The sequence below is a fragment of the Pteronotus mesoamericanus genome, unplaced genomic scaffold (assembly GCF_021234165.1).
Source record: "Pteronotus mesoamericanus isolate MK-2021 breed Mesoamerican mustached bat unplaced genomic scaffold, CSHL_Meso_final scaffold_85, whole genome shotgun sequence".
Taxonomy (NCBI): domain Eukaryota; kingdom Metazoa; phylum Chordata; class Mammalia; order Chiroptera; family Mormoopidae; genus Pteronotus; species Pteronotus mesoamericanus.
In genome coordinates this window covers 4,852,918-4,880,066 of record NW_026555329.1, presented here as the reverse complement: position 1 = coordinate 4,880,066, position 27,149 = coordinate 4,852,918, and the positions used below count along the sequence as shown (strand labels likewise).

General features: G+C 39.7%; 1 protein-coding gene across 1 annotated transcript; it reads left to right on the top strand.

Moving 5' to 3' along the window:
* Window positions 1-27,125, top strand: CCDC126 (coiled-coil domain containing 126). Its single transcript, XM_054564591.1, has 3 exons — window positions 1-194; window positions 14,284-14,680; window positions 25,372-27,125. The coding sequence occupies exons 2-3, from the start codon at window positions 14,443-14,445 to the stop codon at window positions 25,554-25,556; spliced, it is 423 nt and encodes a 140-aa protein (XP_054420566.1). The 5' UTR covers window positions 1-194; window positions 14,284-14,442; the 3' UTR covers window positions 25,557-27,125.
* Window positions 27,126-27,149: the final 24 nt, after the last annotated feature.

The following is a 27,149-nucleotide window of genomic DNA, read 5'->3' as shown; positions in this document are numbered from 1 at the left end:
GGAAGCGGAGTGTGAGCGGCGAGAAGAGTAGAATCTCCACCAGCTGGAAACCGACCTCGTCTCTGATTCCCAGTCTTGTCCTTTCTCCATCCCAGCCGACAGGCTGCTTAGCCGGCGCGGGACGCAGCTGACGCCCTCTAATCGGCTTTCGCTGCGCCGCCCTAGAGCCCCTTGGCGAGAACCCCACAGACAAGGTAATGGGGACGAGGTAGGAGGGAAGCGGGGGCTGGGGACGTCCCAGCCTGCCCACCCGAGGCGCTCGCGGAACCCCTCCGGCCAGCGGCCATCCCTCCTCCGCTGCGCCCCGCCCCGCCGCCGCACCCGGGCTGCTGCCGCTGGGCGTCCGCAGAGACCCGACTTCGGGACCAGCCGGTCAGGCGGCTCTTTGTCCCTGCCCCTCTGGGTCTGACCGCCGGGCCATTGGGCTCCGGGCGGAGAACTGAGCGAACTGAGTGTGGCCCTGGCTGCGTGATTAGAGCAGGCGGGCTGGGTCCTGGGGCCGCCGGCGCGGGACCGAGGGACCTGAGCTGCAGGGATGGAGTGCTGGGGCTGCGCGGCAGCCGCTCTCGCTTCCTTCTCTGTTTTTGACAGCTCAGCTCTGTTCTACTTTGAGGAGGTGAGAAACGTCCGAATCTGTAAGAATTTTTGTAAGTTTATTTGAGCCAAACTGACGATAATTGTGGGGAAGCAAAATCTCAACTGATTGAGAAAATGCTCCAGGAAATGGCAGTTTTACCACTTATTTTATACATCAGAATCATAGGGGAGGACGTGAGGGGGTTACGTGAAATTCATCGGTGTTAGGTTAGGAAGGTGGGAGAAAGCAGAGGGGAAATCTCTTAAGGTTGGATACAAAGTAAAAGGGATAGACATATACTTCATGCTTCTTTAAAATATATTTTTTAAAATTTATTGATTTTTTTTTAAGAGAGGGAGGAAGAAAGAAACATGAGTTGTTCCACTTTTTTATGCATTCATTGCTTGATTCTTGCATATTCCCTGACCAAGGATTGAACCATCAACCTTGGTGTATTGGGATGATGCTCCAGCCAGATGAGCTACCCGGCCAGGGCAGACACAGAATTTATTTTATGTCGGTGGGCATAGGGTAGTTAACAGTTAACACAATAACAACAGTGAGAAGTTCTGTGGTCTGTGCTCTGGTGCAGCGGTTATGTCCGGAGGGGCCTGGAAAAAGGAAGTTATCCTGACATTTCAAAGGTCTGTTATTGTAGATGCAAAAAGACAGTAGACAGGCTCCATTAAGGTAAGGCCCTTTGCCAGGGAAGATACCAACCTAAGACAGGACTGCCCGTCACGACTCACTTTTTGTTAGGAAGTTTTCATTTCAGACCATTCTATGTGATCACTTTAGGTCTCTGAGTTCGTAAGGCCTGCCATGGAGGCCTCCCCAGAGCTTGGCAGGTTTAGTATGTAGCCCCTTTTTTGTCCACAACTTTGAGAGAAAGTCAGATGCTCCCTTTTTACTCCCTCTTCAAAACTCAGCTCCTGGGTGACTGGTAAGTATGAACTCAGATGGCTAATACTCTTGCAGGCCGTGTTAAGTGTGGCTGAGATAGCCTAGGTTCCAGTCCTGGTCGTCACTGCCTGGCTTTGTGACCTCAGTTAACTGAAGTCTGTAAACCTGAGTTTTCTCATCAATCAAATGGAAATAAGATATACACCCTTAAATTGTTAGAATAATAAGTAGTATGCTTACATTGCCACTAATTCTTTATTCGACAACAAATCTTTTGCATGTAATACTTTCATTAGCTACACTGAAATAGCCTCTGGATTTGTGAGTTTTGTGTTTTTCTTTAATTATCACCATAGGTTGTGTGTTCTTCACTTTATGCCTTGTTCACTTTAAACCTAAGCAAAGAATTTTTAGAAGCGTGCTGTCTTCTTAATTTCTGCTGTTTTAAGATGTTCTTAGGAAACTGATGACTCTGCAGGACTTGCTCACCTCCCTCCCCGGGCTTTGTCCTTGCGGGATCCCTACAGGCGCTGAGGTGTTTTGGCAGAGTAAGCACCCAGGTGTGCTGCTGTCCTGACCTAGGGCTTCACCACCTTTTCAACCACGAATTAACTTTTTTCTGCCTCTTTCCACTCTTTCCCACTGCTTAGTAATTTCCTCCCTTTGGGATTTGTGTTTCCAAGTTGTAATTTTTGTTTTCAGGATATGTTGTTGAATGTATTGTAATAAATTTTGCAAGGAAATGACTTAAAACATTTCACTTCAGCTCCTCTTTAGTTTCAATTGTTCTTGCACTGTTTTCTCCTGAATTTCACTGACATGGGTGATGAGTTTTTCTTCAAAAAACTCTTTATGGTCCTAAGCTGAAATTTTTTTTTTCACCTAAAATGACTATTTTGTACTATTTTGAATTCAAACACTACTGTGCAGTATGTAAAATAACACGTCCTGAGTGATGCTGTGTTTGAATGAACAATTATAGTGGGGAAAAACCAATGGGGCCTGAGGAATTTTTTGTGTAATGTTTTTAGGTACAGATGTATTTAAAATTTTTTCAGAAGAAAAGGAGAACTCTAATGAATGTATTTCATAAGAGTAACAGAGAGCCAGAGAATAAATAAGTGGAAAACTTACTTAAACTGCGGGAGATGGCATATACACATGAAGATTTCTGATTCATTTAAAAACGTGTGGCAAAAATGCTTGTTTTGAAAAAAAGGTGTCTATGTTGGTGTTATTTAGTACAGTGTAGGACAGTGGGTAATGACTACAGAAACAGGAGACCTTGGTTGTTGGCCCGGCTCTGTCACTACCTGTGTGACGTTAGGTTCCTTTGTGGTTCTCAATTTCCTCCACTCTAAAATAGTGAATTGGTCTGATTCCAAGGACTCTTCTACCTCAGACTTTCAATGATAAGGACTTTTTAGACATTCTTTTGAATGTGGGAAAAAATGGACGTAAACCTGTTGAGTCATTTATTTGTGTCTTAATGTATATTTCCACCTTGAGGAAGGAGATGCCTGTGAAAGAGCTAGAAAGGTGCCACAAACAAGAATCTCTACTGACCAGTTCATGTTTTTCTTTGTGAGCTGCATATGCTTCCTCTGCATTGCTGACATGCTTAGTTCCCTTCTTCCCTGCTGTATCTTTTTTCGTTTACTCAGAGCCTCTGTTTACCTATTATACCTGCTTCTTTATAACTCTGCTTTGTCAATCCCCTAATCCAACTTCATTGTTTCTTTTTGTGAGTTCTTTCCCTTTTTGCCCTTCGTTGACATCCTGGTTTTCTTAAGGGCGTCTTCTTGTCCAAGGCCTCAGGCGAAGGAGCCCAGTGCTAGTTAGCTGTAGAAGGGAACGCACAAAAAGACCGTTGGCTGAGGCAGTGACTGAAATATCTAGTACTGCATGATATATTTCATTTTATTATTTTTTTAAAAGATTTTATTATTTAGTTTTAGAGGAGAAGGGAGGGAGAACGAGAGGGAGAAACATCGATGTGCAAGAGACACGTGGATTGGTTGCCTCTTGCACATCCCCAGCCAGAACCAGCCTGCAACCCAGGCCTGCGCTCTGCACCCTGATAGGGAATCAGACCTGCCACCTCTCGGTTTGCGGGCTGCCACTCAGCCCACTGAGCCACACCAGCCAGGGCTGGCACTGCATGATATATTTTAGATTCAAATTTTAGTATGGCAAAGTGATTGTTTCCCTTTTGCCTTAACATTTTCTGTTTCTTAACCCTGACTTGCTTTACCTATTTTTTTCTGTCGTTGTACTCTTGAGTGCTGTAGTCTTCTCTTCCCTGCCCCAAATATGCCATCTAAAAATGATCGAATATCTTTAGATATGATATTTCTGTATCTCAGCTGGAATTTAAGTGTAGTTCCTCTCAAGACAATTCACATTTTAAATCTTAAACATAATTAGGAGTGAATGGCTGTGTCCTATGTTGATTTTTTCCGCTCAGATATTGGCCTTAGGCAGTATTATATAGAGAAGTATTTTAGGAATGGGCCCTTTCCCCTGAAATTACATTCCAAAGTCAGATCTGTGGAGGACTTGTTTCTGAGTCTTTCGGAGAGAATTCTCTGAACCTCTTGAGCTCTGGTGAACATACTGTATCCTTTTTCTAATAGATAGCTGCCTTTCCAGCTGTAAATGCCTTAGGAGACGAGTAGGCAGTGATTCTTGTACCTTTGGCTGAGTGAGCGTGAGAGGGAGAGTGACGCGGGGGTAGGGGAGAGAGAGGGAGAGAGGGCAGGGGTTCTGGCGGAATTTCTCACCTTACAGATTTATTTTTATTTTTATTTTTTCGCCTTACAGATTTATTTTTATTTTTATTTTTTTTGCCCTACAGATTTTTAAAGGCAGGAATTTGAGGGGAGCATCTCAACAGAATATTCATCAGCTCCCCAAGTGTGTCATTTTAGGGTCACGGTCTCTCTACTCTTGCCCAGCACCAGGGCAGGCAGCCTTCGGTTATTGCAGCTGATCGTGACATCTCTGGTTTTGCTGCTTTTCTAGGCCTGGAGTTGAAACACAGCTGAGGCCTAGATGTTCTCTCTAGTTTGACCAAAACTCCTTTTCTCTGGTCAACAGACCCAAGGCTTTGTTCCTAAGGTTATCTCTTACGATCAGAACCTCATTGTCCTGAAGGCTTAATGCTTAAGGGAGTGCACTTGCAGAGGCTTGTATGGGAGTCACTGTAGCCCCCTTGTCCCTCCACTAAGGAGGGGGTCTTCTACCTGACTAAGTGATAAGCCAGGGGAGGGTCTGAACCATGTGACCAATGATGTGAAAGGTCAGGGGGTCTATAACTTCCCAACAGCAATATGCTAGGGGAGGAAATGTCATCCTGGGGGCAAAGTCCCATCTTACAGGTATCTGTTGCTAAGCACCTGGGGTATTCAGCCCTGGTTACCTTTGGTACCTGGCCTGTGATATGGTTCTTGCTCTGTTCATGTCTGTCTCACTGCCTGCTCTATCACCTATGTACGTGCAATCATACAATTTTTGTCCTTTTGTTTCTGGCTTATTTAATTTAACTTAGTATAATGTCTTTAAGATTCATCCATGTTGTAGCTTGTGTCAGAATTATATTCCATTGAAGGCTGAATATTAACCCATTACGTGTATATAGCACATTTTGTTTATCTGTTCATCTGTTGATGGACACTTGGGTTGTTTTCACCTTTGGCTCTTAAGAATAATGCTGCAATGACCATGGGTGTACAATTATCTCTTTTGAGGCCCTGCTTTCAATTCCTTTGTGGTTATACCCAGAAATAGAATTGTTGGATCATATGATAATTCTGTGGTTAATTTAGAGGAACTGCCGTATGTTTTTCACAGGGGCTGCGCCATTGTACATTTCTACCAGCAGGGCACTAGAGTTGCAGTTTTTCCATGCCCATACTGACACATGTTTTTTTGATAATGGCTTGTGGGTGAAGAACAAACTTTCCTTTACCTTCAGGGTTCTTCTGGCTGGTCTAATCAAATAGACATGAGACAAATTTGCAAGAGAAAAATAAGCAAATTTAGCCTATAAATCTGAAAGGGAATCCTATATACAGGAGAGAGCCAGAAACCCCATACACAGGTGAGGTTTAGAGTGGAACATGGGTGTATAGATACCTGAGCTGGGGAGGAGGGAAGGTGCTTTGGGGGCTTTAGTGGTCATTGCAGGATGATAATAAGAGCAGGTACTTAGTAAATAGAAGTTTGTTCTGCTTTATAGTTAACCTCTTATTCTGGGTAAGGCCCCTAATTCAAGTTTTCCTAGGTAGTTAAAGGGAGGCGCAGAAGTTTCTCTTGAGCCTGAAGCTAAAATTGCCCTTAGCTCAAAATCGTTAGTACAAAATATTTCGCCAAAAATCCCAGCAGGAGATGTGATGCATGAGCAGGCGCATTGTCGTGATGAAGCTGCCAATCACCAGTTGCTCATAGCTGTGACCTTCTGAATCATATGAATAGTTTCCGCAGAGGAGTGTTTAAGCTTAATGCAGAATTGGATGCAGATTCGTTGCCCTGCCCATTCAGTCATTTTGAATGTGATGGCCACACAGTGCACATGCTCACTCAGTGGCTGCTACCACCCCCACTGACTAGTACAGTGAAGTCATCATTGTTTACGCATGTGCATTCCAGTCCACTCTCCTTGGCTGTCAGGTTACATGGATGTTGAGCAAACCATTCTCATATTAACAGTGCTTGGACTCTTTTCCAGAAAGACCTTGTATACTATAGAGGCATATCTTGGAGTGACTCCTTCTGAACCCCCAAAAGCTGTAAGAAAAAATCTTTTACCCCTACCTTCTTAGGTTCAGTCAGGAATCTGCAAATTAAACTGACAAAAGACAGGTTAACTGAAGAAAAAGGTTTATTTCATATGCAAATACAGAGCATCAGAAAAGTGAAAACTCTTAAGCAGTTAAGCCAGAGACCTTATTTACCATTTAGGCAAAGAATTGTGGAGATGTGACAAGACAAAGGAAAAGGAGTTTGAATTCCTCAAGAGAGTAAGTTGTGGGAAGGTAAATATAAGAGGGAAACCAGTGGAAAATAAAGATTGTTTTGGTTAGGTGTGTTGGTATAGACTCCTCCTAGTCTCCTGTGATAAGAATGTTTTCACCTTTCTGTCAGCAAATTCAGGTCTTTTAGAGAAAAGGGAGGTGGGCAGGGAGCCCGTCCTTCATCTGCTGTTTATCATTATCCTCAGCTCAAAATGATTTTTATTCCAAAGTGGCGTATTTTGGGGTGACATATTCTGCTGCCCTTCATAGTCATCTGAACGAATGTGAAGTGGTGTTTCATTATGGTTTTAATTTGTATTTCCCTAATGATAATTTCATGTGTTTACTGGTCATTTACATGTCTCCTTCAGAGAAATGTTCAAATTATAACTGTTCAAACCATGACTTTTGTTTTTGAAAAAACATTTTAGCTGCAGTGAGGACAATGGCTTGTAGTGGGGTTGGAGAGAAATTTGGGAAACCACTTAGGAAGCAGCTGCAGGAATCCTTGAGGAGATGGTACTTGGACCACACTCTTACCCTTCTTTAGCTCTAGGACCCTCCAAGGTACTTGATTTTAAGTGTGTCTCTTTGTAATTCTTCTACTTTTGGGCCACATGGACTGTAACTCCTTTTGTAAATTCTGCAGCTGGGTGAGAACTTTTCCCTGGGAATCCTAAAAATATTCAGGAATTTATTTAGATCAAAATTAATAATAATGATGAAGATTTAATAACAAAAATGATTTTATTTTTTGCTTTTAAAAACTTTCCAGTTATTACTTACAACAGATTTGAAGTTGTATTTTTTTAAGTGATCAGTAGACAATACAGTGGCTTAGAAGTTAGGATTAAAAAGTGGTTAGATTGCAGACTATTTTGGTGGAGGAAGGGCTCTAATAAATTCTGTGCTAGATGGTAGCCGTAAGTCTTCAGCTACATTATAGGCCTTTTACTACAAGTTTCTAATTATTGTCTCCATCCTGACGTAAGTGGCCTTCCAGGAGCTGGACCAGTACTTGAAACATAAAGGACAATTGGGGAGATTCAAAGTATTAAGTCCTCTGTCATTTGCAACCTTGAACATTGCATGAAAATAAGACATTGAACCCTTTCTTTTCTAAAGGTTTAGTCTTAGAATTACTTCTTTTAAAAAATACCAATGTAAATTACCTTTAGTTGCTAAAGAATTTACAGTTTCTTGTCTCCTTTTTTTCCCATATGAAATCACAGAAATGCTTCTCAGAGAACAGGACAGTGTATTCATAATGCCCTTAGAGACTAAAGTGGTATCAGTGGACGTTCTTTGCCTTCTCTTCACTCCACCTCCCGCCCTGACACCTACATGGGTGGAATGGCTTGGGTCCCAGCATAGGTCACCTGTTATCTCTCCCCTTATCCTTCCCCCTTCAAGGTCATTGTAGGTAGGTCCAGGTAGGAATCTTACACGTCGTACCTGATGAACAGACTTGTAAATTTGACTTCAGTGGCCCTACCTGTAGCTATCATTGATGCTTCATGAAGAAATTTGAGATTTAAACAGTGGTTCCCAAACTTTGCTGCACATTGGGATAACATGGGGCTCTTCAAAAAATAGTGATGACTGACTCCCACCTCCAGACATTCTAATTTAATTGATATGGCATGTGACCCGGCATTGGTAATTTTCAAAAAACTCTCTAGGTGACTTTAAAATGAAGCAGTCCCTCAGATGAGACCAAAGGCTGAATTTTGTCTTTGTAGGAATCTTAGTCATCTCTGCTGAGCTTGCTTGGAATTGTTTGCTTAAATGAACCCTTGGTAGTAATCCTCATGGACCTTAGTCCTGCTCAGACTTCTGTGAGACATTAACTGGCTCCTGGAAATCTCTTTAATTTGGAGAAGGCTCCAGGGTATCCTTTCTTCTTGGTAGCGCCCCCACACACTTTATTCTTTGGTGTCCTAGTTTCCTAGTGTAGAGTGGGATTAACTACTCCCAATTTCTCACCTCTTTGCTATCCCCAAAGACAAACCCTTTTCATACTAAATGTTTTACTTCGGCCCTGGCTGTTGTGGCTCAGTGGACTGAGCACTGGCCTGTGAACTGAAAGGTCACCAGTTCAATTCCTGGTCAGGGCACATGCCTGGTTTGTGGGCCAGGCCCTTGGTCAGGGGTGTGCAGGAGGCAGCCGATCAGTGTTTCTCTTACATTCACACATCAGTGTTTTTCTCCCTCTCTCTCTCCCTTCCCCTTTCTCTAAAAATAAATAAATAAAAATCTTTAAAAAATATTTTACTTCCTATCACTATAGAAAAACATGTACAAATACAAGCAAGCCACAAAACATCTACATTTCTTACTCTAGTAGTTGGTCCCTATAAAAAGTTGTCTTTTCTCTGGAATGGGCTGCTTTAATAGTGTTGAGGGCAGTGGTGAGCTGATGCATTCCGTATAGTCAAGGCTAGGAAGGGCTCTTTCTGAATCTGATGGTACAGTCAAGCCAGTATATACAGCCAGTATAGAGCAATAAGAGACTCTTTATTTAATCTTTGCAGCTTAGATCTTTAGGGAGTACTGGGTTTAAACTAGGTCTCCTTGTTCCCTGGGATATATTACTTTGGGGACATATCTTCTTTGGCTATGTTTCTTCCTTATTCACTACCAGTCTGTTTTTATTCTGTGTCTGGTGTTGGTACTGCCACTCACCCTTTAAGCAAAGTTCATGGTGGTGAGCTGCTTTTCATTCTTAAGCTTGTACTTACCTGGGAGGACCTTATGTTCCATAGATTAGGCTCCCTATGTTACACTGTTTCCGTCTACTCAAGCATCCCTTACCCCTCCACGAACCTCCTGTTCTCTGTCTAATGCCGTTAGAGTCTTGGGATTTATCACTTGTGGAGTTTTATAAAACCTATGAGTTCTGATAGGGCTGGATTGAAGTACCCTTTTTAGAGCAAGGGAGACACACTGAATGGACGTAAATACGCTGAACTTTTGGACTTGTACTTCTTGCCAAAGCTGAGGCATGGAGTTGTTACCAGACTAAAAGGGATCCAGGCAGTTCACCTTTGCTCATCAAAGCCCAATTAAATGTGAATAGGAGTTCACAGCAAACAGAATAGAGGTTTATTAGTTGAAGAAATGTTGCAAAGCCTGGAGTTGCAGGTAAGCCAAAAAGACCCAATGGCTTCCAGGGGAAAGAACCATTAATAATGATGGCTAAAGAAGTTGGGGTCATGGGTTCTGCTGATTCACTGGGGCCACGGTGGGGAGTAGCTGATCATTGTATCAGGTCTTGTCGTTATCCATAGCCTGTCTGGTTTTGGGAGGGCATGACCCATTGGGTCATTCTGATTTCGTGGGCATAGGGCTGAAACACAGCTGAAGTCAAGGTGCTATTTTTAGCTTGACCAAACTCTGTTTCTGTGTTCAACAGGCCTGAGGCTTTGTTCTTAGGACAGTTTGATGCTGACCAGAATCTGATGGCCTAGGGACTTAGTGATTAAGGAAGGGAGTGGACGGACAGAAAGGAGGAAGGCTCATGTTAAAGAAATGGAGTTCCTGTGCCTTTACAAAGTCTGTTGGCCTGGATACAATTCTTAGGCATGTTAACCTCTTTAAACTTTTATTTGATCATCTTTAAAGTGAGAATAACAACTTCCTTATGCGGTCATTGCAAATATTAAATGATATATCTTGTGAAATCTTTACTTCAGAATCAGGCACATAAGAACTCAGTCTTTGTTCACTACTGCAGTTTCTGCTGCTGTTTTTGTTCAACAAAAACCTTTGAGACTAAATGTTGTCCTGAAAGAAAGCGTTTATTGGGGCATATGCTAGCCAGAAAAAAGACCAGGTCCTGGGACATGCAACCTAAACCACCAGAGGCAGGGCTAGATGGAGAAGACAAACATGTCCACTGTCCTGGAGTTGATGGGGCTGTTTTATACAATGGGTTTGGAGAAAAAAGATGTAAGTTATTTTGAAAGAATATACATTTGCTATAGATAAGGGGTGGGGGAGGTGAACGAGAGAAAGTTCAGGGATAGTCCTTAAGGAAGTAGTCTTTGATGCTTCTGGACTGCCTAAGTGGGCCAAGTCCAGTCTGGAATGTTCATGAGGATGTGGTAGCATCTGGTGGACCTGTATTCCTTTCAGGTAGGAACTGAGATAGCTTGCTTGGAAGTTGATTCAGAGTTTTCAGCAATGCGAGCCTTCTTTTGTTGTCTTGTACAACACCCCTGCCCCAAACCGCCTTTCTGCTGATAAATGATTAACCTCCCTTGTCACTTCCTCCCACCCTTGGCCTGCTGTAATTTAGTTTAGGACATTAGAACATCTCAGAAATTGTCTCTAGTCGTTTTATTGCTATAAAAGAGGTCTAGTGGCCTTTACTTTCCCTGATTGCTTGAAGATCAGCCACCATGATGAATGACACAGTAACGATCTGGACTAGGCAGTTCACGCCGAACAGACTACTAAAGTGGAAATGGAGGGTCATTGATGTCCCGCATCCTGGGAAGGCACCAGCACCTAAGACAGAAATTCAGGAAAAACCAGCCGAAGTGTATGAGACCACACCAGATGTCATCTTTGTGTTTGGCTTCAGATCCCATTTTGTTGTGGCAGGACAGCTGGCTTTGGCATGATTTATGATTCCTTGCAAAGAAAAATTAATTCAAACATAGACTTGCAAGACACTGCATGTATGAGAAGACAACTTCAAGAAAACAGAAAGGAACACTAGAATAGAATGAAGAAAGTTGGGGGAATGCAAAGGCCAGTGTTGGTGCTGGCCAAAAAAATAAAAAGGGAGGTGGGATAAAGATTCTTCAGTGACTCCATCTGTGGTGATTGTGCATGTTTTACATTGAAAGGATTAATAAATTAAGAACTTTTGTGTGTGTGTGGGGGGCGTGGTTTCAGGGGAGGAGGTGAAGAGCCTGAGCTTTGAATACGATCTCTACCACTGTCCAGTTGTACGACTTTGGGTAAGTTCTTTAACTTCTCTTTACCTTAGTTTTCTTACCTGTTAAATGAGAATATTATTAGTATGGGATGTTGTGAAGATTAAATTAGTTTAATTCATATAAGGGGCTTAGGACAGAATCTGAAACAAAGTGATTATAGTAATGGTTGTTGCTGTTATTTAACAATACTTCCCTCTTTGCCTCTGGTTTTGAGTCTCTTCCTTTTTGGCCTTGGATATGTACTTTCTAGACTGTCATTTAAATCTTCATTTGCCAGAATACCTAGGAGTCTATACTCTCAATTCTCCTTTTCTGGTTCTGTAGTTGTAGGTCCTTGCTCTTCATCACTTTGAATGCTTCTTGCCAGTCGTCCTAACCTGCAAACTTTCTTTTGAGAAATTAGCTGATAATTTTATGTGAATTCCTTTGTAGGTAACTCTCAGCTTTTCTCTTGCTGCTTTTAAGATTCTCTCTTTATCTTTAACCTTTGGCATTATAATGATGATGTGCCCTGGAGTGGGTCTCTTTGAGTTCATCTTGTTTGGGACTCTCTGTGCTTCCTGGACTTTTATATCTATATCTATTTCATTTGCCAAGTTAGGGAAGTTTTCTTTCATTATTTTTTCAAATAAGTTTTAAATTTCTTGCTCTTTCGCTTCCCATTCCAGCACCCCTATGATTCAGAAGTTTGTACCTTCGAAGTTGTCCCAGAGGCTCCTTAGCCTATCCTTTTTGGATTCTTTTGTCTTCTTGTTCTGTTTGGTGCGTTTTCTCTTTCTTATGCTCCAAATCATTGATTTGATTCTTGGCTTCATCCACTTCACTGTTGTTTCCCTGTAAATTGTTCTTTATTTCAATTAGTGAATCCATCATTTCTGACTGGATCTTTTTTATGCTGTTGAAGAACCCAGTGAGTTCCTTGAGCAGCCCTAATAACCAAACTCTGCAACTGAAAGATTTCTAATCTCCATTTTGTTGAGTTCTTTTTTCTGGAGTTTTGATCTGTTCTTTCATTTGGGCCATATTATTTTGTTTCCTCATTCTGGCAGCCCCCCGTGTTTGTTTCTGTGTATTAGGTAGAACTGCTTTGACTGTCTTAGTAGTGTGGCCTATTGTAGAAAAGCACATTGGTAAGTTGGATGGGGTGGAGCCTTAGGTAATTACCAGGGCAGGGCAACCTGTGTGAACCGGGTTGATGAGGGAGTCTCAGATATGATGTTACGACTCTGTGACTCTGTGTGAGGGAGGCCTCAGAGAGGGGACAATGCCATTGCCTGGCCTCTGGAGTTGTCTGGGAGGAAGCTGTCCGCTGGCATTTGCCCTGGTGCTAGACACTCAGTTCCTCCCCATGTGCCACGGGTGCCCTTCTAGCTGCTGCCGTGGTGCTGGAGCCCAGAGGGAGTAAGTGTAAGTCCATTGCAGGCCCTTTAGAGGAGACCCCTGAGAATCCTGCTGTTTCTTCTGTTTCCCCAAACCCCACTGGTTTTTACAGCCGGAAGTTATGGGGACTAATCCTCCTGGCACTGTAATCCTGGGCTCTGTGGTCTGGTGTGGGGCTGGGATCCCTGGCTCCTGAGATACCCCTCCCAGTTTTTATCCATCACATGTGAGTGTGGGTCTGCCCCTCCTACCTATCTGGATGAATGAGACTTCTTTAATTCCCTGGTTGTCGGACTTCCATACAGCTCAATTTTCTGACAGTTCTGGGTGATAGCTGTTTTGTAGTTTAGTTGTAATTTTTGCTGTGGTGGTGCAAGGAGGCGAGCCATGTTTACCTACACCTCCATCTTGACTGGAAGTCTGTTTTTTAAAAAAAGTAAGTTTATTGGGGTAACATTGGTTAGTAACATTTTATTAATTGCAAGTGTACAATTCTGTAATACATCATCTGTATATGCATTGTATGCTCACCACCCTGAGTCTGATTTCCTTATGTCACTATGTATTTGAACCCCTTTACCATCTTCATTCTTTCCCCACCCCTTGAAGAGTTTTCTTCACTGGACACTGGTGATTCATACATATTCTTGCTCTTCATGTCTTTCTAGATGCAGTGATTGTCATCACCTTTCTCTTTTTAAAAAAATTGAAGTATAACTTTTCATTTTTCCTTAAATCATAAAAGTATATACTTGTATCATTTAAAATTTAGAATTGTAAATTTGAAATCATAAAACAATTTTCTAACCTGTTTTAACACAAAACTGTTTTAATACTTGACATTATGTCTGGTATAAACTTAGAAATTATAACTTATTTTTAATCTTAGCTTGGATGCTTCTTGCTATTACTAATATTTTCTCATTGATTATCTCATTGCTATTACTAATATTTTCTAGTGACATTTTCAAATATTGACCCACTTACTTATATGTAGGTTTTTTTTCAGTCAGGCATTTTGATTTTTCAATTGCTTTTACTTCTCCTCATTTCTAACTTTCATTTTGGCATCTACTATTTTTTTTTTAAAAGAGGAGTAATAGCTTTTAGACATTTATATTGGTAACCTGTATGAATAGATGAGATCTTTTATAAATCATATATTCATAATTTTAGTTGCAAGTGACAAGAAGTCATTCAAAGAATTTTGTGATTATGGTGGCATTTTTTTAAGGTATTTTCCAAAAATTGACATTTCTGTTTTAAAATTTTGAAGAGCTATGTATATGAAACTGATAAAACTTGTGAAAGTTTGCTGAGTGGTAGAGAAAGATGGCAGAGAAGTTGATATAAATCCAAATCAAAACTGTTTGTAGAATCTCTCCTTAAATCTGTCATTGTCTAATCTGTTACTGAGATAGGTTATGACTAATGGCCTTTTTTGTTCTCTATTTTACAGAGTTAATTGAGAGTTGGAGGCAACCTTGCTGAAGATGAAGAATATACCATATTAGTGGAGGAGGAGGAGGAAATTATTTTTTTTCCTTCAAAAATCTTGACTGTTTGGTGGCTTGTCTCTAGTTGCCACTTTTTGGCTGAGTCTGAAGCTTCATGAGAAATGATTTTTACAATCTCAAGAAAAAATATGTCCCAGAAATTGAGTTTGCTGTTGCTTATATTTGGACTTATTTGGGGATTGATGTTACTCCACTATACTTTTCAACAACCAAGACATCAAAGCAGTGTCAAATTACGTGAACAAATACTAGATTTAAGCAAAAGGTATGTTAAAGCTCTAGCAGAGGAAAATAAGAACACAATGGATGTCGAGAATGGAGCTTCGATGGCAGGATATGGTAAGATAACTATAGAATATTTTTAATTTTCCTCTCTTTAGTCTGTCCCCTTTTAAAGATAGTCATGGAAATCTAATTATTTACTTCATGCTCAGGTCTTTACAAGGTAATTTTTTTTTGACTTATGAAAAATTCAAGTATACTAAAAATTGAAATAATATAAATATCCATTTTAACAATTATTAACATTTTGCAATATTTTGTCTAATATTTGAAGAATATTTAAATTGTAGACATAGTGACATTTCATTGCTTGGTATTTCCTTATGTATACCTTTTTTTTTAATTTTTAATTTTTATTTTAGGAAGGGGGGAAGTGGGAGAGAAAGAGAGGGACAGAAACATCAAGTGAGAGAGAAATATCAATTCGTTTCCTTCCATATGCACCCCAACCAGTGACCAAACCTGCAGCCCAGGCATGTGCCCTGACTGGGAATCGAACCGGTGACCTTTTGGTTTGTGGGATGACGCCCAACCAACTGAGCCACACTGGCTGGGGCTCCATATGTATGTCTTAAAAATGATCTTTTTCTACATAATCACAACACAATCATCATACTTAGGTCATATTTATATTTTCTCAATTATTCCAGTACAGACCATCGATTGTATAACATCTGTTAACTCCTACAAGGCAGCATTTGCTGTAACATTTGTTAACTCCTGCAAGGCAGCATTTGCTGTAATTTGCTTATTAGCATTCTCCCTTTCACATCCCAGTTTCAAGCTGTGTTTTAGGTCCTTTATGCATGCCAGTTATTTCTTGCTTTTAATACTTAAAAAAAGAGAGACAGGAGATTGAACACTTTGTGTTCTCTATTTCAGTGTTTTTAAAAAATTTTTTAAAGATTTTATTTAGTTATTTTTAGAGAGGGGGAAAAAGAGGGAGAGAAACATTGCTGTGCTAGAGAGAAACAGCAATTGGTTTCCTCTCATGCACCCCCAGCTGGGGACTTGGCCAGCAACCCAGGCATGTGCCCTCGCCAGGAATTGAACCATCGACCTTTTGATTTGTGAGATGACACCCAACCCAGTGAACCACACCAGTCAGGGCTCAGTGTTTTTTTAAAGTTATACCTGTATGTATTTAAAGAATCAAAATGTGTTAATTATTCTTGTAATAAAAAGTTCTTCCAGCCCCCAGCAGTTCTAAAATTTCCCATTTTTCAGGGCCTGCCATTTTTAATTATTTAATATGACTTTTTGGCGATTACCTCTAACCCCTAAATAGCATGCTCTATGAACTACTTCTTGATTTTTCAATTATAGATGTTATTTGTTAACTTCCTACTATGCAAGATAAGGGTTCAGTTTTTTTTCTTACCCAGAATTGCATCCTACCTAGCCCAGGCAGATTTCTCTCTCTCTCTCTCTCTCTCTCTGACACACACACACACACACACACACACACACACACACACGTCCTTCTTGTTCTGCTATTTCCCCATCATAATTTTGGTTAGAACAATACTCAGTGTTTGTATTAATATGGCTGTGTTAATGGCATTCATTACTGAACCATGTAGTACATTATGATTACTTTTCCTTTCCTGTACTACTTGATTATCCCCTCTAAAATTAATAAGCATTGATTTTGGTTTATCTAGTTTTCTACCCCAACTCCCCCATAGTTATTTAAATTTCCTCCAGTATATTCAGACACATTAAGCATTTTATCACTTTCTCTTATCTTGAAGTCTTTCTCAAGTTTTGATCTGCGCTGATCTGGACTGGTTTCCTCTTTAGGCTTATAGTTGTGAATTGCTTTACTATCTCATTCCACCATCAGCTTTCCCATTACTTTTAGTTCCTTTTACCTCTCTCGTGGTGGATCTCCTCTTTCCTAGAATCCTGTGGGTTTTTCTTTATTGGTTACACCCTATTTTAGGGGAACAGATTCTCTGGTACTTTCCTTGGAAAGGTAGAAGTGAGGCCAAAGTTTTGAGCCTTTGCATATCTGGAAAGTATCCCTTCCCCCTCACCCTCATGCTTAATTGGAAGTTTGAGTATAGAATCCTGGTTTGGAAATAGTTTTCCTTTGGATTTTAAAGGCTTTGTCCTTTTTTTTCTTTCCTTCTTAGCTTCCTGTGTTCTATTTGAGAATCTAATGGTATTTTTTTTGATTCTTCACCCTTGACACATGACTTACTGTTACCGAACAAATGGGCCCGTGGTGGGGGTGGGGTGCTCAGATCCTATTACCGAAAAAACGACCCCCCCCTTCCCCGGGGTCCCTCCGTTGTTGGTCCTTTGCCCATAGGTCCTTTGCCTGCCGCCCTTGGAGTTACGGCTCTGAATAGCAGTTGGGTGAAAAGGAAAGGAACTCTTTATTCAAAAGTTATACAGGTTTGATTAATTGCTAAATGTCGCACTTTAATCTCAAAATCCCCTTAAAACAAACACCAGGACGCACACAGTCCTGCCTTCCCCATCCCTTTGCCCAGTCAGGCCAGTCAGGGGTACCGTCCTTCAGAAGGAAAAAGAACCGAAGTCCGGCGCTCGGCTAGGCAGGCCTCTCGCGATTCTCAGCACCATCCGCTGGGTGGCCGCGATCTCCAGCTCTTAATCCATAACTGTGTGGCACCTTCTCATGGCCCACTAAAAAGAGTCCTTTCTCCCCTCTTTCTTTCCGTGTGGTCTTCACACTGTTCCCCAGAGTCTGTGTCCCATTGTCTCTCCCACAGGCCCCTGTCTATCCTCTTCCCTCTCCCAGTTACATTCTGTATTGTTTTTTTAAAACCTTCCTGATTAGCCTTGGTGATATGCAAAATCACCCTCTTTGCATATGAGGAGTGAAGCTATCCTGTTACTGACATGCAAAATGACTCTTAATGGCCCTGCTCAAGACTCCTGTCCCCCATGGTGGCCTGCTCTGGGGTAAGGAGAATATATTTTTTTCTTGGACATCCCATTTTCTGGACCTGTTACAAATACCCTTTAGGGGGGCCCTGGCTGTGCCCTGTTACTTTATTTTTTTGGAAGCTTGTAATATTGTCCCATACTGTTCTGAAATTTCTCTGTGCTGTGCCCAGGTATGGATTCCTTTCATACCTGTCCTGGGATCTCAGTGGGTACTTTGAATCTTGAAAGTTGTGTCTTTCGATTCTGGGTTATTTTTTCTAAATTATTTATTTGATTTCTTCCTTCCCATTGTGTTCATTCTTTTTGGAATTCTGGTACTCAGCATTTGGACCTTCTGAACTAGTCCTGTAATTTTCCTTTATTTACTCTCCTGGTTTCCAGTACCTTTGTCTTTTTGCTTTTTTTTTGAGATATTTCTTCAACTCTTTATGGAGTTTTTCATTTTGTCTCATTTTTAATTTCTAAGAGCTTTTTTTTTGTTATTTCTCTAAGGTTATCAATGATAGCTTTTCTCCTGTGTTCCTTCCAAATGTATGTGGGGGGTGAACCTTAGCCTTTGGAGGTTTTTTTTAAAGAGTGAGACAATAAAAGCTTCATAGGAAGTGCTGCGTTGTTTGGTGGTGACACTGCAGGGTGATCTGACTGGGACATTCTCTTGGGAGCAGTCTTAATATTTTGCAGTGACTTCTGATAGCAGCTCCCTGGAGTAAGGCCACATTTCCCAGGTTAAGGGCATAATCCCTCACAATACTACTCTCACTTGAGACACAGTCACAAATTTGGGTGTCCTCAGGTCACCTTCACTTTTGACTAGCTAGCTAAAAATTCGAGGCTTCCTACTACCCTTTCATATTTGATAATTCACTGGATTGCCTCACAGAACTCACTGGAAACACTATACTTTCAGTTTTATTATAGCAGAGAAAACCAGAACCAGCCAAAGGGAGAGATGCATAGGGAAGGTCTGAGAACGTTCCAAATGTAAAATTTCTGCTCTCTCCTCCCCATAGAATCTGGAACATCAATACATAAAAATATTAAGAATATTGGAAACCAGGGAAGTTCACCTGAACTTTCATGCCCAGAGTTTTTATTGGGTTTCACATGATTGATTGAATTATTGGACACGTAGTTGAACTCCATTTCCAGCCTTTTCCCCAACACTGAAAAGCCCTAATCCTCTAATCACTTGGTTGGTCTTTCTGGCATCGATAGGCCTCATCCTGCATCATCTCATTAGGACACACTACCTAGGAACCCTCACCCTGAGACACCTTATTAATATAAACTATCAGGTGCATAGCGATGGGGATGTAGAATACAGCATCGGAAATGGAGGAGCCAGAGAATTTATACGTGTGACCCATGGACATGAACAACGGTGGGGGGACTGCCTGAGGGTTGTGGGGGGTGCTGGGTGGAGGGGGGCAGACGGGGAAAAATCAGGACCACTGTAATAGCATAATAAAATATAATTTAAAAAATAAACTATCAGGTGTGGTCCCAGGGGCCCACTATGAATAACAAAGAGGCTCTTATCACTGAGGAAATTCCAAGTATTGAGAGGCTACCTCCCAGGAATCTGTGATAAAGGCCAATTCTTAAAGGCCAGTTCTTTATAATACAACTTCAGTGTCTTTTTCTTTGGGGGTATCTCTAATACCTCAGTGCATTTAGGTTTTTCCTCCTGAGCTGGTCAGATTCCCCAGGGGAGGAGTGTAGCGCTCTCACGCGTTCCGGGATCTGACTGAGAGGAAAAGGCCGGAGGGGAGGGGTAGCCTCAGTGCTTACTGCGGGAACTTTCACTGCTCCCTCGGTTTTCTGCTGTGCCAGCTTCAGAAAGTACGTCTGTTGCTAGGCATTTAATTTGTATTAAAGTTTGATGGGAACATATTGATCCACTTATGAGATCTAAACAATGTACCTTGCAGTCTTAAGTAGGGAGGTAATAAAATATTTGTTGAATAACATAATTTATTCAGCTCTTAATGGAAGAAGGTAGTCCTATTAAAAATGTAAAAGTAAACAATGTACATTTAATTATAGAGTTTATGAGGTTTTTAAAACCACTTTTAACTAACAATGCTGTTTTGCTCTGATAGATAAATTCATTTTTAAGGAAGCATAAAGCTTTACTGTGGATAATTCACTTCGATAATCAGAAGGTGACTTCTAAGTTTTCTTTTTTGTACTATTAAGCTGATGTTAGTGGTGGCAAAATATCAATTTGAATTTGAAAAATAATAAGGAAAAGTTTTGGATTTACACAGTGCATTTGCATTTTACTACAATTTTGCATTTGTTTATTAAGACCTTCCAATCAAGAGTTGTAACAGTATCTGGTAAATAGGAAAGAATTAAAATATTTTTTAAGGCCTTCAACAACAAGACCAAAAGATAACCACAGACCGGCTTTCCCCTGGCAGACACCTCCGGTAGCATATTTGAAGAGACAGCAGTAATCTAGGCCAGAGAAGGCATTTTGCATTTTACTACAATTTTGTTCCCTTTTTGTGTACACACGTGGTTATCCTTAGAGTATCTGCCTGTCCTTCTATACCACAGATTTGAGGCAGCTCACATTAAGAATACAAACAACCAAACCTGTTGAGATATAAGTAGGAGATAAATCAATAGAAATTGGCTAGAGGATTTCAAAACATGTTGACACTATAATGTTAGCTTCATATTACAGATGCTAATTTTGATTTATACCGAAACCCTAAATAATTTAGAACATGCTCACTGATTTCTTTAGCAGAAAGCTACTGTTTAAAAGAGTATTTTCACATGTTTTTTTTTCCACAGCCTCCTACAACAGGGCAATGTTTGGTTAATGCTTGTGTTACCTGGGACCTATTTTTGTCTGGATTTTTATCACTAGAGAGATTCTTTGCTAACAATTGAATTCAGAAATCTACTTCCTTCATTTGTGCCGGTCCTATGCCTGATTGCCCTCACTTTATTCCTTCCCTTTCTCTGTTCTGTTCTGTATTTCAAGGGATAGTGATTCCAGGAGGTGAGTAACTATAGTAAATGGCACTTTGCAGGGTTTGTTTTTTTTTTTTAAAGATTTTATTATTTTTAGAGAGGGGAAAGGAGGGAGAAAGAGGGAAACACTGATGTGTGGTTGCCTCTCATGCACCCCTTACTGGGGACTTGGCCCACAACCCAGGCATGTGCTGTGAGTGAGAATTGAACCAGTGATCTTTTGGTTCTCAGACCAGCGCTGAATCCACTGAGCCATACAGCCAGGGCATATTGCAGGTTCTCACATCAGCTAGCTTCTGCCTGGGTTCAGCCAGTGGGAGGCCCTGGCCCAGGTTTGGAAAGTAGGAGGAAGGAAAAGGCTAGGGTATTTTCCTCTTTCTCTGCCTCAGGCGTTACTGCCTTTGTAGTGCTAGCTTCTGCCAGACTGAGTTTTCCACTAGGTATCCTTGGACTTGGACTCTGGTAACAGCACTGCTTTCTTCCTGTGTTTCTTAGGCTATCTTTAGTATATTTAAAAGTGTTATGTCCTCCTTTTGGTTTTTGTGTACCAGGAAATAATTGTGTACTGTGAAATACTTGGGCTTGGTACTGTTCTGATAGTATCTTTCAGATACTATGTTCTTATGTGCCTTTGTGATTTTTATCACTTTTCTTTTTTTTAAACTGTTTGATTTCTTCTCTCAGAATAGGAAGCTTAAAACAGAAATAGAGCAACCTTAAAGGACTTATTTTCTAAATCTGATCCTCATGTCAATCCCAACCTACCAAACACATGAATCAGACATTCAGCAGATGTTCTTTTCAAACATTTGCTGCATGTCTACTGTGTGGTGAAGCAGGATTGATATGATATGGTGTCCGTCCACTTCTAAGTTGCTTTTAGGGGTTCTGAACACAGGGGCCCATGGTAGGGAAAGATTTCTTATTGGTGACTGCCATGATGAAGTAACCGCTTGAGCTAAAGCCGACCCAAGATTTCTTATTGCTAGCTCCTTTAGTGATAGGACTTTATGGGGAAGTACTGTGGACTCCCATATGATTATAAACATAAACTTTTATAAATATACAGTCACATGAAATGTTCACATAAAATTGTATTATGAATCTAGAGAAAAGGGGAGTTTGATATATTTAAAAGAATCCCAAGTTCAGGAAACATTAGTATGTTCTGGTTTTTCCATTAACTGATTTTATAGCACAGAGTGAAGGAGATAAAAATTTCTTGGTACTTTATAATATATATATTTTAATTTTTATTGTTGACACTACCGCAGCTGTCCCCATGTTCCCCTCCTGTGCCTCCCTCCTCTCCGCCTCTGCTCCCCCTTCCCTCTCACATCCCCACCCTGTTGTCTGTGTCCATAGGGTATACGTGTATGTTCTTTGGCTAAGCCCTTCAGGTATTTTGTAACATTTTATTAAAATAATGATTTTAGAAAATGTGAAAGGGGATATTTAATGATAATTTAGAATATTGTTCAAGTAAAGTTATCATATAGTTGTTTCTCATTAATCCCAAGTTTTCCTTTAATTGCTATTCCTAATCCAACTCTAATCCATGATTAGACTGTGCCTTTAAAATTCATGTCACACATCAGCTTGGTGTCCAACTTCCCAGGGTTTTAGCCTCGTTCTATTTTAAAAAGCTGGTGAGCCCCCTACCCCTAGTCTTTTCTTGTTTGCCTTCTCTGGCCTAGATTACTGCTGCCTCTTCAAATATGCTACCGGAGGTGTCTGCCAGGGGAAAGCTGGTCTGTGTGGTTATCTTTTGGTCTTGTTGTTGAAGGCCTTAAAAAATATTTAATTCTTTCCTATTTACCAGATACTGTTATAACTCTTGATTGGAAGGTCTTAATAAACAATATCTCCTCTCCCAGGCTTTTATTTTGAAACTTTTCAATCTACAAAAAATGAGGGATAATTGTAGGGTAAACATTATATGTCTTTCATGTAGACTCACCATGTGCTAAAAAATTTTCTTATATTTTGTTATTATCTTTCTCTATGCAAATATATATGTTGTGGGGGGATACAATTTGAAAGAAGTTGTATATATCAAGACTTTTCATTTCTAAATACTCTTTGTTAAAGGATTTTTCTTGTACCTTTTTTTTCTTTTACATCCCACTAACCTGGAATGTATCAATGCTCGTGATGATTGATGCCAGAAGACAGACACGCTGCCTGGAAAGTCTCATTCTTCCCTGGCTCCACTTTGTCCAAATGAAGTTTCCCCCTCACTTCATTGTATATTTTTTGTTCTATTTTTATTTTAAAAAAGATTTCATTTATTTTTAGAGAGAGGGAAAAGGAGGGGAAAAGAGAGGGAGAGAAAGAAACATCAGTGTGTGAGGGCAGCATTGATTGGTTGCCCCTGGCACACACGCCCTGACCAGGGATGGGGGCTTACAGCCCAGGCCAGCGCCCCAGCCGGGAATGGAACCAGCAACGCTTTGCTCTCTGGGGCAGTGCCAACCAACTGAGCTACACCGGTTAGGGCTTTTTGTTTTATTTTGTAATAAGCATTTTCTAACCACTTTCTACCCCCACCTACCACTACAACGGTCTCTACCCCTTTTTCTAGCTCTCTCTTTTTCTTTTTAACCTAGTGGTAGGATACATATAAAATATTCACATTTTGGTAAGAAAAACAAAACAAAACAAAATATATATATATAAAACACAAAATTTGCTGTTTTCGCCATTTTTAAGTGTACAGTTTAGTGTCATTAGTTATATTCATAGTACAACCATCACTACTAAGTTTTGAAAATGTGCATCACTTCAAACAAGAAACTATGACCATTAAGCAAAACTCACCATTTCCCCTTCCCCTGTCCTTGGTAACCTCTACCTGACTTTCTGTGTATGCACTGTATTTTGCTGTGTATAATGAGCACTTTTTTGCCCATTAGGAAAAATAAGGATGTGTGTTACACACGCATAGTACTAATTCTGTATCTATAAGAATGTTTTTTATTCTTTTATTTATGCTTATATGTTAAAAGTGTAACTCTAGGAAGCAATAATATAATCTGCATGCAAAATAATACCCTGGAATGATATAATTGGGTTTGTTTCTAAATATACATAAAGAAATAATTGAATTAAAAAATTAAAATGAAAGATTTTTTTCCTGAAAGTTTGGTCCAAAAACATGGGTGCGCGTTATGCACAGGAGTGCATTATACATAGCAAAATATAGTATTTATCTAGACAGTCCATATAGATGGAATTATACAATATTTGTCCTTTGCCTGGCTTATTTCACTTGGCATAATGTCTTTAAGGTTCATCCATGTTGTAGTATGTATCAGAACATGATTTTTCTTTATGGCTAAATAATATTCTCTCGCTTGGGCAGCATCTATTGCCTATATACACATTTTCTTGACCTCTTCATTTATTGATGGGCACTTGGGTTGTTTCCACCTTTTGGCTATAGTGTTATAGCGCATAATTCTGAAATGAACACTGTTATACAAGTATCTATTTAAAAGTCTCTGCCTTCCATTTTTGGGGGTATATACCTAGGATTGGAACTGCTACGTCATGTGGTAACTTTATGTCTAGTGTTTTGAGGAACTGCCAGGCTTTTCCACAGAAGCTGTAGCATTTCATATTCCCACTAACAATGTATGTGTCCCAATTTTGTTTATTTTTTCTTTCTTTGATTATAGCCATCCTAGTAGATGTGAAATGGTATCTCATTGTGATGTTGGACGTCTTTTCATGTGCTTATTATCTATTTGCATATCTTAGGAGAAGTCTCAATTCAAGCCTTTTTCCCATTTAAAATATTAGGTTGTTTATCTTTTTGTTGTTGAGTTTGGAAGTTCTTTGTGTGTTCCTGATAATAAGTCCTTGTCAGTGTGCGATTTGCAAACATGTGACTTTTTCCCCCATTATGTAGGCTGTCTTTTCGATTGCTGCATAGTCCTTTGATGTCCCAAAGTTTTAAATTTGGATGAAGTCCAGTTTAGTTTTTCTTTTGCTAGTGCTTTTTGTGATATGTTAATAAGAGTACCATCAGTAAACTTACCAGTTGTTGGTAGATAATTTTTACCCTGGTCACAGATTAGGGCTTGAGCTGCTTTTTTTTGGTCCAGGATCAACAACAAAAAACAATACTAGTTGTAACTGATCAAGTACATAATGTGTGCTGAGTGCCTTTGGGAAACCTGAGAAAAGAGAATTTCAAGGAGGAAAATGGTCATAATTTTTTTCTTGACAGTTCTACCGAAACCCCTTAACCTGCCAAAGAGATTAGAAGATCTAGCCTTCCCCATCATTTCTGGAAGAAATTTAAGTCAGAGCTACTGCTGCTATCTCTGCTGTATTAATCAGGTTCCTGGTCTCTGCCCTTTATCCTAAGCTCCCCTACGTTTCAGACTGTATGATAAGCTCCCCCACATTTCATGATTCCAGGTTTCTTGTTTCTGCATTTCATTGAATTTTTTACTTAGCTCAGCTACCTTTTTACCTTACCTGCTTAGTTCACAGTCATCTTTACAAATTGCTTAAGAAATTCAAGGTAAATGGGTTCCTTACAGGGTACTAATTTTTGAACCAGACTCCAAATCTGTTTTACTGCACTAGAAAAGTGTGAGTGTTTATATTTTATAACTCCAAAATTTCTTTAAGAAGCTCTGTATGTGATGCTGTTGATTAAAATGATTAGGCCTTTTATATTTGTGGTGTGAGTGCTTTCTCTCCTAGTATATTTTCTTTCAGAATACTCAATCATTGTTCACTTTTCCCCTCGAACTATGAAAACACAAATATTAAGTGCTCTGTCAATATTTAATATGGTTTATTTTGATTTTATTTTCCCCCAGCGGATCTAAAAAGAACAATTGCTGTCCTTTTGGATGATATTTTACAACGGTTGGTGAAACTAGAGAACAAAGTCGACTATATTGTTGTGAACGGTTCCGCAACCAACACTACTAATGGTACTAGTGGGAATCTGGTGCCAGTGACCACGAACAAAAGGATTAATGCGTCAGGCAGCATTAGATAGCATTGGAGATCACCCTGTGCTGCTGCACCCACCATGGATTATATCCTAGGGCAGAGAAGCTTTTACAGTAAAATGCTGGCTAGGATAGAGTAATGCTTTACAATCACAGCTCTCCACATTTTCAAGGAATGTGCTGGATTCATGGAACTCTTAATTCTGTACATAAATTTTAAAAGTTACTAGTTTGCTTTCAGGCAAGTCTCTCCCATGCTGTACTATATCCTTAAAGGGAATTTGGTAACATGGTTGATGTGGTATGCAGGTAGGTGATCTTTGTATAAATCTTTTGTGTTTGAGATCGAGCTGAAATAAAAACACTGAAAGACGTGGGTCCATTCTATAAAATATTTATTTAAATATATAACATGTTTTTCAGACAAGTGAAGAATATTGTTGTTGACTCGTTCGGTTATTTGTTCTTAATGTATATAACTGTTAGACTAATACTGTTAGAAAGTGTGTTTACTTCCAGTACTATATTTTGTTACACAGATTATGAGCAGAGAAAGAAGGTATCATTGAAAATAATGTTTTGAAATCATGACCCAAAGAATGTCTTCATTTGCACTATCCTTCAGGATAACTGGAGGTTAATTATTGTATATTTTTAAAAATTACATTTATAAGAGTATAATCTTGAAATGGGTAGTAGCCACTGTCTGTAACCTATTCTAAACATTGGGACAATTAAATATCATTAAAATAGTAACCCCTAGTCTCATAAGTAAGACTTTCTTACATGTAATCTGAAGACTATAAGATATTTTTATGATGAAATTAAAAATGAGTATTAATTCATGATTTTTTTCACAGACATGAATGTTAAAAAGTTTAACCCTTTCAATGTCAGGAAAGCACATTTTCCCCATATTTGGATGATTTTTGTCTTTATGTTGTCAGGGGAAGGGAGACAGAGGTATTTGTGAAACTGGGGCTCTTAAGGACTTCAGCCAGATGTATAGATGTGCAGAGGTGTTTGCACTGCATTAAACTGCTTGGGAAATGTTGGCATTGCATTATGTAAGAGTATCCTGCTTTATGAAATTTTGGGTTTGTATAACAGATACATTAGATGTTTGTTTTATGTAATGGCTACTTAGAAATAAGAACATTTAAGATATAATTTAAAGGATAAGATTGACTATCTTTTTAGGAAAACAGTTGATGTATATAGCACAAGAGATCCTAAACTTAATTCTAATATAGAGCAAAGGACACCTTTATTTAAATTTCCCTTGTAGCAAATTTAATTACCATGTGGTGTCCTATATTTCATAGTATTTATTGTCTATAATAACTGCTTAAGTGCAGCTAGCTTCTAGATTTAGACTATATTGAATTTAGTTTTGGAGATTGTTCATTATTATAATGTGCTACCACACATAGTAGCAATAATTATTATGTTTTATTAAAATAAGTATGAGAAAATACTCTATCATGAAAGGTAGTTCTCCAAACTTTCTCTGTACTCGACCTTTATGTGAAGAAATTAATTATATACCATTGCCAGGTAAAGTTTGGAATAATTGTTCAGTCTTATTAGATGTGAACATGTTTGTTATTTTGTTGTTGTTTTCAGGGATGAAATAAAAT

Excerpts from the sequence above, each read along its gene's own strand:
- CCDC126 (XM_054564591.1), top strand. The coding sequence starts at position 14,443 with ATGATTTTTACAATCTCAAGAAAAAATATGTCCCAGAAATTGAGTTTG. Across the intron at positions 14,681-25,371 it reads AGCTTCGATGGCAGGATATG|CGGATCTAAAAAGAACAATT; the intron begins GTAAGATAACTA and ends ATTTTCCCCCAG.